Genomic DNA, 13,476 nt, shown 5'->3' with positions numbered 1-13,476 from the left:
TCTGATCCTACAAGTGAAGAGGAAAGAGAAAGCAAGATGCCTGAAAGGGCAAAGGAGATGGAGAAAGAGGGAAAATTTAGGAGACAAACTTGTAGAACAGAATAGGAAAGGATAGGATAGGATAGGATAGGATAGGATAGGATAGGATAGGATAGGATAGGATAGGATAGGATAGGATAGGATAGGATAGGATAGGATAGGAGTAGAGTAGAGTAGAATAGACTACACTAGAATAGGAGTAGAGTGGAGTGGAGTGGAGTGGAGTGGAATGGAATGGAATGGAATGGAATGGAATGGAATGGAATGGAATGGAATAGAATAGAATAGAATAGAATAGAATAGAATAGAATAGAATAGAATAGAATAGAATAGAATAGAATAGAATAGAATAGAATAGAATTAACCAGGGTGGAAAAGACCTTCAAGATCATCCAGTCCAACCTATCATCCAACACCATCTAATCAACTAAACCAGAGCACCAAGCACCCCATCCAGGCTCTTCCTAAACACCTCCAGGGATGGTGACTCCACCACCCCACCCTGGGCAGCACATCCCAATGGCCAATCTCTCTTGCAGGGAAGAACTTCTTCCTAACATCCAGCCTGAACCTCCCTTGGCACAGCTCCAGACTGTGTCCTCTTGTTCTGGTGCTGCTTGCCTGGGAGAAGAGACCAACCTCAACCTGGCTACAACCTCCCTTCAGGGAGTTGTAGACAGCAAGAAGGTCTCCCCTGAGCCTCCTCTTCTCCAGGCTAAAAAATCCCAGCTCCCTCAGCCTCTCCTCACAGGGCTGTGCTCCAGACCCCTCCCCAGCTTTCTTGCCCTTCTCTGGACACCTCCCAGCAAGTCAGCATCTTTCCTAAACTAAGGGGCCCAGAACTGGACACAGGACTCAAGGTGTGGCCTAACTGGTGCTGAGTACAGGGACAGCATGACCTCCCTGCTCCTGTTGGCCACACTATTCCTAATGCAGTCCAGGATGCCATTTGCCTTCTTGGCACTTGGGCACACTGCTGGCTCATGTTCAGCCTACTATCGACCAGTACTTCCAGGTCCTTCTCTGCCTGGCCACTCTCCAGCCACTCTGACCCCAGTCTATAGCACTACATGTAGGGTGGATAATTTCTGATGGGAGTAGATAGGGTCTCAGAGGTCAACCATGAGTTTCATGGAGCTGCATGGCAGAGAGTGGCTAGTCCCAAGTCAAGTGAGACAGCAAAGGAAGGGAGGAAGTAAGAGCTCCTCCTAATAGAACAAAGTGACCTTTAAAGTTACTCTTAAGTGTTTTCTGCCTAATCTGGAGTACAGTTCTTGGGATAATTACCCAGGATCCTTCCTCTGCTCTGAGAGGCCTCATTAGGAATTAGTCACAAGGCTGCAGGTAATGGATCATGACCGAGTCTCCTCTGATCTGATTAGCAGCTGAGCATGAGCTCCTGACAGAAATCCATGTCACTACCTTCGTGCCACTCTGGCTTTGAGGCCAGCTCAATAAAAGAGCAGCATCTCTGTGACAGGGAGAATTTCTGCTTCTGAATTTGTTTGCTGCTGCCCATCTTGGACAGTCATGGTTTTGAAGATGTGCCCTTTAGGAGGTACAATGGCCAGACCCAGAGCTAAGCTACCTTCATGCCTGGATGTAGGTTTTGGGAAGGTCAGCCAGCCTGGAGACTTAGGGGAGGTTGCATGCACAGTGCAATGTGTCTGGTTCTGTACCTGTGGTTACATGGATGGAAAAGCATCACCAATTTATAGACCAACATGGATCTGGCATGCATGTGTGGCATGCCTGCACTGGGGTATATGTACAGGCACATTTATCCCAGTAGCTCAGAAGGTTTCCATTTTCCTAACACTAGCTGGAGGCAGGTTCCCCCTCCTGTGCATGGAGAGGGCTGTGCAGTCATGCATCCTCCCTGCAAGGGACTGGGGAGATCCAGTTGTGATCTCACAGGTGACTGCACTTATTTCTACTTCATAGATTCTTGACCCTGCCACCAGGATGAAACCATTCCTACACCTGCCTCTGCCTCCAGCACGGCTGGTGCATGAGCTGCCTGTGCTGCCTGGAAAAGGAGTAAACTAGGGCAGGGGAGGGGATGATGTTAGCAACTCTGCAACTCTCCTACCTGGAAAACTGAAAATTAAAGTGAAAAAAACCCTCAACCTTTTGACAAGTTTTGGCCAATAAACACAAAGTGGAACACAGGAGGTTCTGTGCAAACAGGGAAAAAAGTCCATCACTTTGGGGGTGGCAGAGTGCTGGACCAGGCTGCCCAGAGAGGGTGTGGAGTCGCCTCCTCTTGAGGCATTCAAAACCCACCTGGATAAGCTCCTGGGTGATTTACTCTAGGTGATCCTGCTTTAACAAGATGGGGTGGACTAGATGAGGTCCCTTCCAACCCCCACCATCCTGTGTTTCTGTGAAATTAAAATTCCAGGGCTGTATCCTCTTGGACAGTGTGATCATAGTATCATAGCATCAGTCAGGGTTGGAAGGGACCACAAGGATCATATAGTTCCAACCCCCCTGCCGTGGGCAGGGACACCTCACACTGGATCAGGCTGGCCAGAGCCTCATCCAGCCTGGTCTTAAACACCTTCAGGGACGGGGCCTCAACCACCTCCCTGGACAACACATTCCAGGGCTTCACCACTCCCATGGTGAAGAACTTCCTCCTCATGTCCAGTCTGAATCTCCCCACCTCCAGCTTCATTCCATTCCCCCTAGTCCTATCACTCCCTGACATCCTGAGCAGTCCCTCCTCAGCCTTCTTGTAGGCCCCCTTCAGATTCTGGAAGACCACAATTAGGTCACCTTGGAGCCTTCTTTTCTCCAGACTGAACGGCCCCAACTCTTTCAGTCTGTCCTCATAGGAGAGGTGCTCCAGCGCTCTGATCATCCTTGTGGCCCTTCTGTGGGCACCTTCCAGCATGTCCATATCCCTCTTGTACTAGGGGCTCCAGAACTGGACACAGTACTCCAGGTGGGGTCACGTATGTCAATACCACAACATGGACTGTTCCAATAAAGTAAAATCCTTCTGTGCTGTTCTAAACATTGTGACATTACAGAGGAAATATTTCCTATCAGGTAGCTTGTTACATCAAATATGGCAAGAGAACATTAACATTTACATTACAATTAAAATTAGTCTCTTCCAAGATGGGCAGAGCATTAATGGCAACACAGAACGCTTCGGCTCTGCAGCAGAACAGAATGAGGAAGTATGAGGAATACATTTAGAGCTTTCTCTGTCAAAAGTGCTTTTGGAGTCAACATGCTCTCACAAACTGCTTCAATGAAACTGCATTTTCAACAGTGAACACTTCTGTGAAAAATGTTTCAAATAGCTCTAATTTAGAGCTGGGGAAATTTACCTCTTTTAATGCAGGAAACCTTTTATATACAATCCAAAGCCAAACATCCCTCTCCAACAGTTTCTCTAGGTGAATTAAGGACATTTTTCCCTTGTCAGATGCTTCATCTTCTGCCTGTAGTTATCTAAGACAAACTTATACCAAATCTGTGCTGCTCAGAGGAATTTTATGCTCTACAGTGTGGCAGAATTCCTCCTTCTGATCAGTAAGTTACCTTCACAACTAAGATATTCTCCCTAAAGTTTGCCACCAGCAAACTTACCTTCTGCATATATTATCAGCTGTAGAGGATGAGCCCATTCCTTGAGCACCTTGGCTTTGATTGAGGTGTATACCTCAAGCAAATGGTCTAATATCTGAGTCTTTTAAGACCAAGTTGCCCCTCTGCTTAGCCACTGACATGAAGTTGGTTTATCAGTAGACAACACTGTAAGATTAAAGAAATATATGTTTGATATATGTTTTCTTTTAATGTTTGCAATATTCAAGGAAATTTCTTAAAGAACAAAAACATCTTGAGGTGTTTTAAGGTGGTGGCTGGTAGTAGGGCTTTCCCAGGCCTGGTGGGTAGATGATGGTTGGACATGATGATCTTAAAGGTCTTTTCCAAACAAAATGGTTCTATGCTTCAAGGCAAGTCTGCAAGTTGCCCTCTGGGACTGGTGTGCTGTTACAGTCCTTGGGACTGCAGCTTTCCTGCTTTAAAGGTGCCTCCAAATGCCAGGTTGGAAATCCTTCCTTGTGCAGATGTCACAAATGGCTTCCCCACCAAAGGTTGCTCTGTGTTCATCCTGTCTGGCAGCTGCCACTGCTCCACACTTGGCTGTGAATTGGGTTGGACAGTGGGGCAGCTCCCTGCCACCAGGCATGGTGCTCACAGAGAGCCTGGCTAGAATAGCAGGAGGGGAGAAGCAGCAGAGGTGTCTGTGCCATCAATAGCCTCAAGTAGGATCCCCTCATACTTGGTCTTCCAGGGGGACCTCATCAAGGCTGAGGTGTCTCTGTGGGACCAAAAGCAAAAGGGTAATGGGGGTCTTGGGGGTACTGCCCACTGCTTTTCTCTTGTCTGAGGTGAACATGACCCATCACAGAGATGGGCCTGAACTCCTGAAAGGAGTCACAGCCCTTCCTGCCCTTCCTGAACACTCTCAGCCTCTGAATTATTGTCTTATTTTCATTCCACTCGGATGAGCTGTCAGCCACGGATACAGTAATTCAGCGCAACAGAAACACAAACAGATGGGTAATTGACCTGCGTGCCTTCATTACACTGGAGTTCAGTGCTGCTGTTCAAGCCATAAACTCCTTTATCTGCCACTCCAAACTCCCTCTGCCTTTTATGAGGAAGGTGAGTGGGCCAGGCTTCCCATGAGCAGCTTGCTCAGAGTTATTGTCCTCTCCTCCTCAGGCAACACAGGCACTGACCAGGTCTGACAAGCAGGACTCATCAGGTAGATGGAAACATCTGTAAATCCTCAGGGACATCTGCAAGGAGCTTAGAGACAGGAGCTAGAGAAGGACAGGATGGAAAAAAAAAATCTAGTCTGTACATAGGGCAAACACTGAAACTATTCTCATATCCTCTGGTGCCTGAATAAGCCTTCACCTGCACTAATGCCTGCACAGATGGATGGATACACAAACACTTACTGTGGAGAAAGAGACATGGGGATAGATCTCTTGGTTAATGTAAATCTTCAGAGCACCACTGTAATCATTGGCACTAAATCCATTTGCACTTTTATAGGTTTTGGCAAGTAGCCTTCCTAGTAGGGAGAGAACTGAAAAGCCTGAGGTACCCAGCTCTGGTGTTCATACTGTGAGCTGGGCACTTAGCTCTGCAAGGGTCTTTTATAAATCCCTCCTGGTATTATTTTCCTTTCATCTGTTTTCCTTTCTTTCTTCTTTTCTCTTTCAGCATGGAGTTTGCTTGCTTCTGTGGTACCAAACCTATTTAGTCTCTCTCAAAACAGGCTGGAAGAGCACAATGCTCATCACTTCTATCTAGTATTTGGTTGCACAATGTGAAATAACCCTGGGAATAAGGGAGGTTTTGCATTCAAATGCTTTGTGCTGTACTGGGATCCAGGGCTGGAATAAAGAGAGTATGCTGGCCATTAGGGAGGGCAAGTTACTTGCCATCCTTCTTTCTGAGCAGATGGGCTCTGCTCTCAGCTAACTCACAACTTGCAATCAGACATGCAATTTGTACCCTGCCTTCCTTACTTATGACAGCTCCAAGAGCAATATCCCAGCAGCTTTTCATTCCTCAGCATCACTTTCCCAAGCTGTTAATGAAACAGGTTTTGAACAGAAGGACCCATACCTGACATGACTTTTCTTCTTTATTTCTTCCCCCTCCCCATGTGCTCCTGTCTCTTGTTTCTATGCCAGGTCTCCAGATCATCTTTCCTCAGTATTTACAGGAGAAGTTTGTCCAGTCTGCCTTGAGTTACATCATGTGCAATGGGGAGGGGGAGTACATCTGCCGGAACAGCCAGTGCGGCTGCCAGTGCGCCGAGGAGTTCCCGCAGTGCAACTGCCCCATCACCGACATCCAGATCATGGAGTACACGCTAGCAAACATGGCCAAGACCTGGACAGAAGCCTATAAAGATCTGGAGAATTCAGGTAACTGAGCAAAACATATCTTCTGATTGATGTATTCCAAACAAAGCATGTCACATGCAGAATCACAGGGTCCAATCATTAGCCTAAGACAAGTCCTCCACTCACTTAACTATAGCCCTAAGCACTACATGGACATGACTCTCAAGTACTTCCAGGGATAGGGCCTCCACCACTGCCATGGACAGACTATTCCAATGCCTGATTAACCTTGTCAGTAAAGAAACTAATACCCAACCTAAAATTCCCTTGGCACAGCTTGACTCCATCACTTGATGCTAGAGAGAACAGACCAATAGCCTCCTCCCCACAACCTTCTTTCAGGGAGAAATGAGAGAGCAATGAGGTCTTCCCTCATCCCCCTTTGGTCCAGGCTAAACAGCCTCACTTTCCTCAGCCACTTGTTATAAGACTTGTTCTACAGACTCTTCACCAGCTTCATTGCCATTCTCTGGACATGCTCCAGCACCTCAATGTCCTTCTTGGAGTGAGTGCCCCAGTACTTGAGATGCAGAGTCAGATTATACCAGTTACAAATTGTTTCTTCCCTCAATATAGTGCCACAGTTTGGATGAGAAATGGAGGCTATTGAACCCAAAAGCATGATCTCAGTCTTGAAGGAATGACTTTTCGTTCTCTTTTACAGGTAGAGAGAAAACACACACCATACATAACTCTGTGTGTGCAGGGATATTTTCCATGGAAAAATTTGTTTGATTAAAAATCTGATCTTTCATACCAAACCAACTCAGAATCTCCCTTTAATAGTTCTACAGAGAAGCTTCCACAATATGAATGATGCAGAAATTGCTTTTCAGATTTGCATGAATGATTTATTCTGCTTTGGTGAAAGGCAATTCACAGAGAGCACACAGGCCAGATGACACCTCATTTGAGACAGAGAGAAGGGAAAATGACTTCTCTCTCCTGCACTGCTGATGTCTGCTGGTGTGAACATTTCTCCTCTCCCTCTGCTTTCTTCTAGTGTGGCACTGGGGGTGTCAGTGGAGTTTTTTACACGTTGAGGCTGGTAACACCCATAGTAGATGTGCTGTGATACTTAGGTGCTAGGCACTCTCAAGTACTTGAGATAAGAAAGCAAGCAAAAGCATCAGTGCAGTTACATCCTTTCCTTCAGCAAATGGGCTGCCTACCCTGAAGCCACATGGGCACTAGGGAGAACTTCACTGAGAATTTATCCCTGTGCTGTCTCTCATCTCTTATCATTAGCCAATTACTTTCCAACACATCTTCTTCAGTGGTTATTGCCATAACTCCCCAGGTTTTTGTGTTAGGAAAGAAAACTCTGGGGAAGGGATCATCTAGCTCCATTAAAGGCACTGAAGAATTCTTCAGAAGTCTTCCCAGCAGCATATTCTTTTTTCATGTTGAAGGTCACCTTAATCCCTTTAATGGTTGAAATGAAGCAGCCTATGGTGTGCCCTAAATGGGCTGTTGAGGCCTGCTTCACACTTCAATATGTGGACCCTGCTGGCATGTTTGCTGTCACACAGATTCCAGTGTCCTGCTTAGGCTGACAACTTGGTGCTGAACAGTCAGAATAACAGCTAATGGCCCAAGGCTGATGATCATCTTGATGAGATCCTCCCATAAACTGTGGGGAGCCACAAGGCTGGGGCAGTTCCAGAAGTAGGGTCACTAGCTGAAGAGACCATGGCAAAACAGAAATGAGGGTTCCAGAAGCTTCTGCTTGCTCAGTACTCCACATATTAGGATTACTGTCAGCGCCTGCCAGCACAGCTCTGCCATTAGTCATCTGTTACTAATTGCTACTTCCAGTACAGGATCTTTTCCAAAGATGTTCAAGAACCACATGTTGGCCATCACTCATCAAACCCCTTTCCACTCCCAGCAGATCTAACACAGACACTTAGAACCCTATGGAGAGAGAAGTTTCACAGACCCCCAAGGATCCTTTTACTGGTTTATTCTGTACTTGTTGCACTTGATCTAAACAAAGGCTGTGGTAGATAATTATATTCAGCCTCCTTCCCCTTGAGACTTCCACAGGGGAAGGTGTTTTTCAATTGCCATGCTAAGGTGACACGTTGCAGTGCAATTCTCTGCTGTGCTCCAGCCACATTCTACCCAGGGCTCGAGGCTTTGTGGGGCTAGATGGAGAGATTATCTTTACATTTAAAGCTGCTGCGTCTCAGTCATCACTTTGTTGCATCATGCGTAAACTCATCCTCTGAGATGAAAGTTGCTGTCACAAAAGACTGCAGTATTAGTGTTTTGCTGCTTTGTTTTAATAAATATTCCCAATAACTAGAGGATTTTCTTCATTATGAAGAGCAGAGAAGAAATCTCTAACGACATCTGAAAGCTTTGCCAATAAAGTGGGCTGAAAGGCACATGAGTGCTCTGAAAGCAAATACCACTTGTGCAGGAAGCTGCTGATAGCCTAAAAGATCTATTTTCTGGTTTCTGATGTGTTGGATTCTGATGTCAAATTGAAAAAAGAACCCCCAAAAAAACCCAGGAGTTGGTGTGATTTGGGAGAGCGCTGTCAAAGTCAAGGAGGCTGCAGTGAACTGATGCTGCTTTACATCAGCGTGGGAGCTCTCTTGGTCCTGTGCTTCACTGCTCATGTGTAAATTGAGAAAAATAACACTGCCTTACTCTTGGCATTTTAGTAGGGCTGGCCAAAAAAGAAAAAAATATTTCTGCAGCAGAACTGTGATTCTGGGGTTTAAAACAGCCTTTTGATTAAAAGTCGTGGGCTTGGCTCTTTGCAATACTGTTGCTTTCTGAGGCAAATGTGATTTAGTTGTTTTTAACTGAAAAGCACAGGGAAGGAAAAAAAAACAAACCATGAAGCTTCACTTTTGAAAGAGATGTTTGACATGGCCCTCTCAGTGTGATGCCCCCATTCTTCTCCAGAGGCTGGACCCTACCACCCGCAGTGCTGAGTCACTGCCATGGGACTGCCTGCGGGCATGAGGTGACTCAGCAAAAAGAGCATCCATGTTGCATTATGGGAGGTGTAGTCCTAGCCATCATCAACCTCCTCTGTGCAGAGCAATAAAATAAAGCCAAATGCAAAGAGACTCATTGGAAATTCTCAGTGCTGAGAGTGAGCTGTTCCCAGAAAGGCACAAAGCTTGGCACAATGCAGCCGTAGCCTTGGCTGGGATCTCCAGGGTGAGGTAGAGATAAATACAAATAAATAACACAGAAATTATTATTGTTTGGGAAATATTTTTTTCCCATCTCCCTTTCTTTTAAACAATACTATCCAGCTTGTTGCTTTTTCTTTTTTCCTTCCTTTTCTTTATTGTTTTGTTGTTTTTTTTTTTCCCCTCCTTATTTTTTTTTCTTTTGGCCGGATTTCTTTGCTCATTTGTTTTCTCCCCAACGTTGCACTGCAGTATCAAAATGTGCACACTGCACTGAAACCTCTCCCTTCCCCGTCTCCATGAAAAATGTAGAACATTCATCATCAGAGGGAAAAGTGCTTGGTCTTTTGCACAAACAGGCTTTTGAGGAAATTGATTTATAAGGGGCGGGAAGCAAATGCAAAGCTTTTGCTACCGAAAGGTACCAGGAGTTACCAGCACGGTCAACAGAAGCAATTATGCATGATGATAGTTTCACAGGACTGCTAAACAGAAGAGATTCATTTCTGGGGAGGAGAAGGGCACTGAAAGCAGCATTGCAAGGAGTGTGAAAACCTGAGAGATGATTAAAAAGAAAAAAAGGTGAATCTCAGATATCTTTGAGGAAGAAGGGAGACGAGAAGATGTCTTATGGGTTATGTGATTATGCCTCTGTGCTCAGCACTGATGAGGCCACAATTTGAATACTGGGTTCAGTTTTTACCCCTCATTCCAAGAAGGACACTGAGGTGCTGGGTTAGGCCCAGAGGAGGGCAAGGAAGCTGGTGAAGTATCTGTAGAACAGGTCTTGTAAGGAGCTGGGGTTGCTTAGCCTGGAGAAGAAGAGGCTGAGGGGAGACCTTCTGGCTCTCTACAGCTGCCTGGAAGGAGGTGGTAGTGAGATGGGTGTTGGTCTCTTCTCTCAAATAACAGGACAAGAGGAAATGGTTTTAAACTGCAACAGGGGAGGTTTAGATTGGATGTTGGTAACAATTTATTTACTGAAGGAGTGGTCAGGCATTGGAGCAAGATGATCAGAGAGGTGGTGGAATCACCATCCCTAGAGGTGTTCAAGAAGCATGCAGACATGGCATTTCAGGACATGATTTAGCTGTCATGGTAGTGTTGGTTTGATGTTTGGAGCTGATGATCTTAGAGGTCTTTTTCAACCATAGTGCAATGCTGATAATCACTTTTTTTAGGTGTTTGGTTTCACCATGTGATGAGCATCCATTTAGCATCTATGTCATGATGGTGTTGACTAATACAGAGATGTTCTTTGCCAGGCAGTTCAGTGTGCACTGCAAATTATTGGAAGACAGGAAATCTGTTATGCAAATACCTACAAGCTCTGTAGGACAGGTTGTAAATCATCTGGTCTGGTTTTCTCCAATGTTTCTATGGATTATTTCTTTTTGTGGAAAGATACCAACATTTACAAGCTTGCTTTATTTCTTTTTTCCCACTGAGAAGAGGAGGCTCAGGGGAGACCTTATTGCTGTCCACAACTACCTGAAGGGAGGTCGTAGCCAGAAGGGGGTTGGTCTCTTCTCCCAGGCAACCAGCACCAGAACAAGAGGATACAGTCTCAAGCTGCACCAGGGGAGGTTTAGGTTAGATGTTAGGAAGAAGTTCTTCACAGAAAGAGAGACTGGCCATTGGAATGTGCTGCCCAGGGAAGTGGTGGGGCACGGTGGCTCAGTTGGTAGCACATAAGACCCTTAATGGGAAGGTCGGGAGTTCAAGCCTGCAGTGGGCAGTAGTGTCCTCCCTACTCTAGTCATGAGGTCTGTGGTGACAGGTTGGACTCGATGATCTTTGAGGTCCCTTCCAACCTTAGGAATACTGAAACCTTACTGAAACCATCCCTGGAGGTGTTGAGGAACAGACTGGATGGGGTGTTTGGTGCCATGGTTTAGTTGCTTAGATGGTGTTGGGTGATAAGTTGGACTCGATGATCTTTGAGGTCTTTTCCAGCCTTGTTGATTCTATGATTCTATGATTCTTTTCCTTGTGAATATGAGATGAAGGATTTTTGAGACATGACGTGGATAACTTGCAAGAAAAGATGGCTGTATTTCTTGTGGAATACTTTGTGAGGGATACAGAAGTGCTTTAGTCCAACATCCCTCTAGATCACCAGCACTAGATCAAGTCAGCTATGGTTTTGTCTAGAAGAGTCTAGAAGGAGAGATTCTTGTACATCTCGTACAATGGTCCACTGCTGCATTGCCTCCAAGTGAAGAAGCTTTTCACTAATGAGTTGAACTTCCCAAGCCACAGATTGCCTGTTACTTCTTATTACATCATCTATCTCTCATAAGAGGAATTTCTCTTTTTCATATTTTAAGTGCCTTTTAAGCAGTTGTAGGCTGTAATTAGATTGCCTCTTGGCCTCTTCTTCAACAGATTAAACAAGTGCAGCTCCTTCCACATGACTTTGTAGGACTCGTGCTGCAAGCCCTTGACCAGCTCCACAGCCCTCAGCTGTGCCCTCTTTACTTTTTCAACACAGCTCTAAAGCTGGCAGAGAAATACAGGTGCAGGCTCAGTAGTGCCACAAAGAGTGGAATATTAACTTCCTCAGCCTACTGAATTTAGCACAGTATGCAATTTGTTTTATTTCCAGTAAGAACATTGTGAAGGTGTTGACTCACCTTCAGCATGGTGCCCACCATAACCCCCAGGACCTTTCTAGCAGCTGTTATTCAATTGGTTGTTTCCAAGCCTGTACTGATGTGTGCAGTTGTTCTCTCCTGGTGCAGAACTTTGTTCTTTTCTTTATTGTACTTCATAGGGTTTTAGCTGGCCTACTCCTTACATTTCTCAGGGCCTCAATGTGCCCAACAGAGTTTTCCTGGTATCAGAAATCAGGTTATTTTCTACTGGAACTTGGAACCATCTGGTTTTATACCATGTGAGAAGCAATCTAAGCAAACTATGCTTCTCAATTAGGAGGAAAAGGGTGGCCAGAAACAGAAACAGTACAAACCCTTCATAAGGGTTTTTATTCCTTATCAAACAAAACCCAACAGAAATAAAGTGATCACTAAACAACATTTAATGACATATTTTTTCTACCCATTTGATTTCCCTTTTTTTTCCCTCCCCCTTTGGTTAAAATTGTCACATTTTTTCTTTCTGACCTTAGGCTGGCAAACTGTTTTATTTTATGTTCATTGTTACATAAAGCAACTCATTTAACTTCAAATGCAGTTAAATTAACTTCAAATGAAGTTAAATGAGGGAAAAGGAAAAAAAAAGGACCAGAATGCTCTTTTGAAAACATGAGAAAGGAAGACATTTTAACACAACCCAAACCCTTCCTCTGGGGATTTCTTCTTTTAAAGCTTTTCCTTTCTCTCTCTCTCTCTCTTTTTGTTTTGTTTTTAATGGCACAGCCGAAGTGATTTGACTTCAGCACCAAACTTCAACAACAAACAGCATTTAGGAACAGCAGAAAAACAATTTAAATGAGAACTCTTTAACTGACAATGATTACAACTCTCTGCTCTTTGTTCATAACCCCTAGACTACAATCCCGTGCTCTGGGGGAATTTGCTCTTCTCTTTCTCTGCCACCGTCTGTACATTAACTATATCTTTTTTCTCCCTCATACTCTCTGGATTTCATTTCCCATATAAAAGCAGCAATAGCCATGGAATTAGTGGACTTCCTGGGGGCAGAATGATAGCCCAGTGAGTCAATGGACATCACCCTCCTCTAGTAGAGCACTGACGGCCTCATACATCATTGCTGTTCCTCCATCCTGCTAATGAAAAGCTTTGTGCAACTGTTATAGTTTCCAAACCTCTGTATTTCCCCTTGTTTTTTGTGTCTTACAGATGAGTTTAAATCCTTCATGAAAAGGCTACCTAGCAACCACTTCCTGACCATTGGGAGCATCCACCAGCACTGGGGGAATGACTGGGACCTGCAGAACCGGTACAAGCTGCTGCAGAGCTCCCTGGAAGCCCAGCACCAGAAGATCCAGCGCACTGCCCGCAAACTCTTTGGCCTCAGTGTCCGGTGTCGGCACAACCCTAACCACCAGCTGCCTAGAGAAAGGTACCTTCATCCTTTGTTGGGGATCCAGTGTGGTGTGGTGTGTTGTGATGGGTGACTGATGGAGCCGAACCTGGGTTTGGACACCAAACCAACAGCCTAAGTGTTTGCACCCGTGGTGTGCAAACATGGAGGTTTTGGGGGAAACGGGAAAGTCTGGGAGTGAGCTGAATTTCTGGAGGTGTAAGTAACCTTTATCACATACCTAAGCATGTTCACATCCCTTCTGCATGGTCTGACCTACCCAGGTGAAGGGCACCCACTTATTCTATAGAGTTCTT

General features: G+C 45.2%; 1 protein-coding gene across 2 annotated transcripts in view; it reads left to right on the top strand.

Annotated features, from left to right (window-relative positions):
• The window catches only part of BRINP1 (BMP/retinoic acid inducible neural specific 1), a 110,113-nt gene that overhangs the window by 87,762 nt on the left and 8,875 nt on the right, over positions 1-13,476 (top strand). For both annotated transcript variants that reach the window (XM_068155639.1, XM_068155640.1), the window contains 2 exons: positions 5,778-6,014; positions 12,976-13,198. In XM_068155639.1, coding sequence (XP_068011740.1) covers positions 5,778-6,014; positions 12,976-13,198 — 460 coding nt within the window. The remainder of the gene's footprint in view (positions 1-5,777; positions 6,015-12,975; positions 13,199-13,476) is intronic.

The sequence above is a fragment of the Melanerpes formicivorus genome, unplaced genomic scaffold (assembly GCF_026170545.1).
Source record: "Melanerpes formicivorus ecotype bairdi unplaced genomic scaffold, bMelFor1.0.p_v2 SCAF_33, whole genome shotgun sequence".
Taxonomy (NCBI): domain Eukaryota; kingdom Metazoa; phylum Chordata; class Aves; order Piciformes; family Picidae; genus Melanerpes; species Melanerpes formicivorus.
This window is presented reverse-complemented; position numbering and strand designations above follow the sequence as displayed.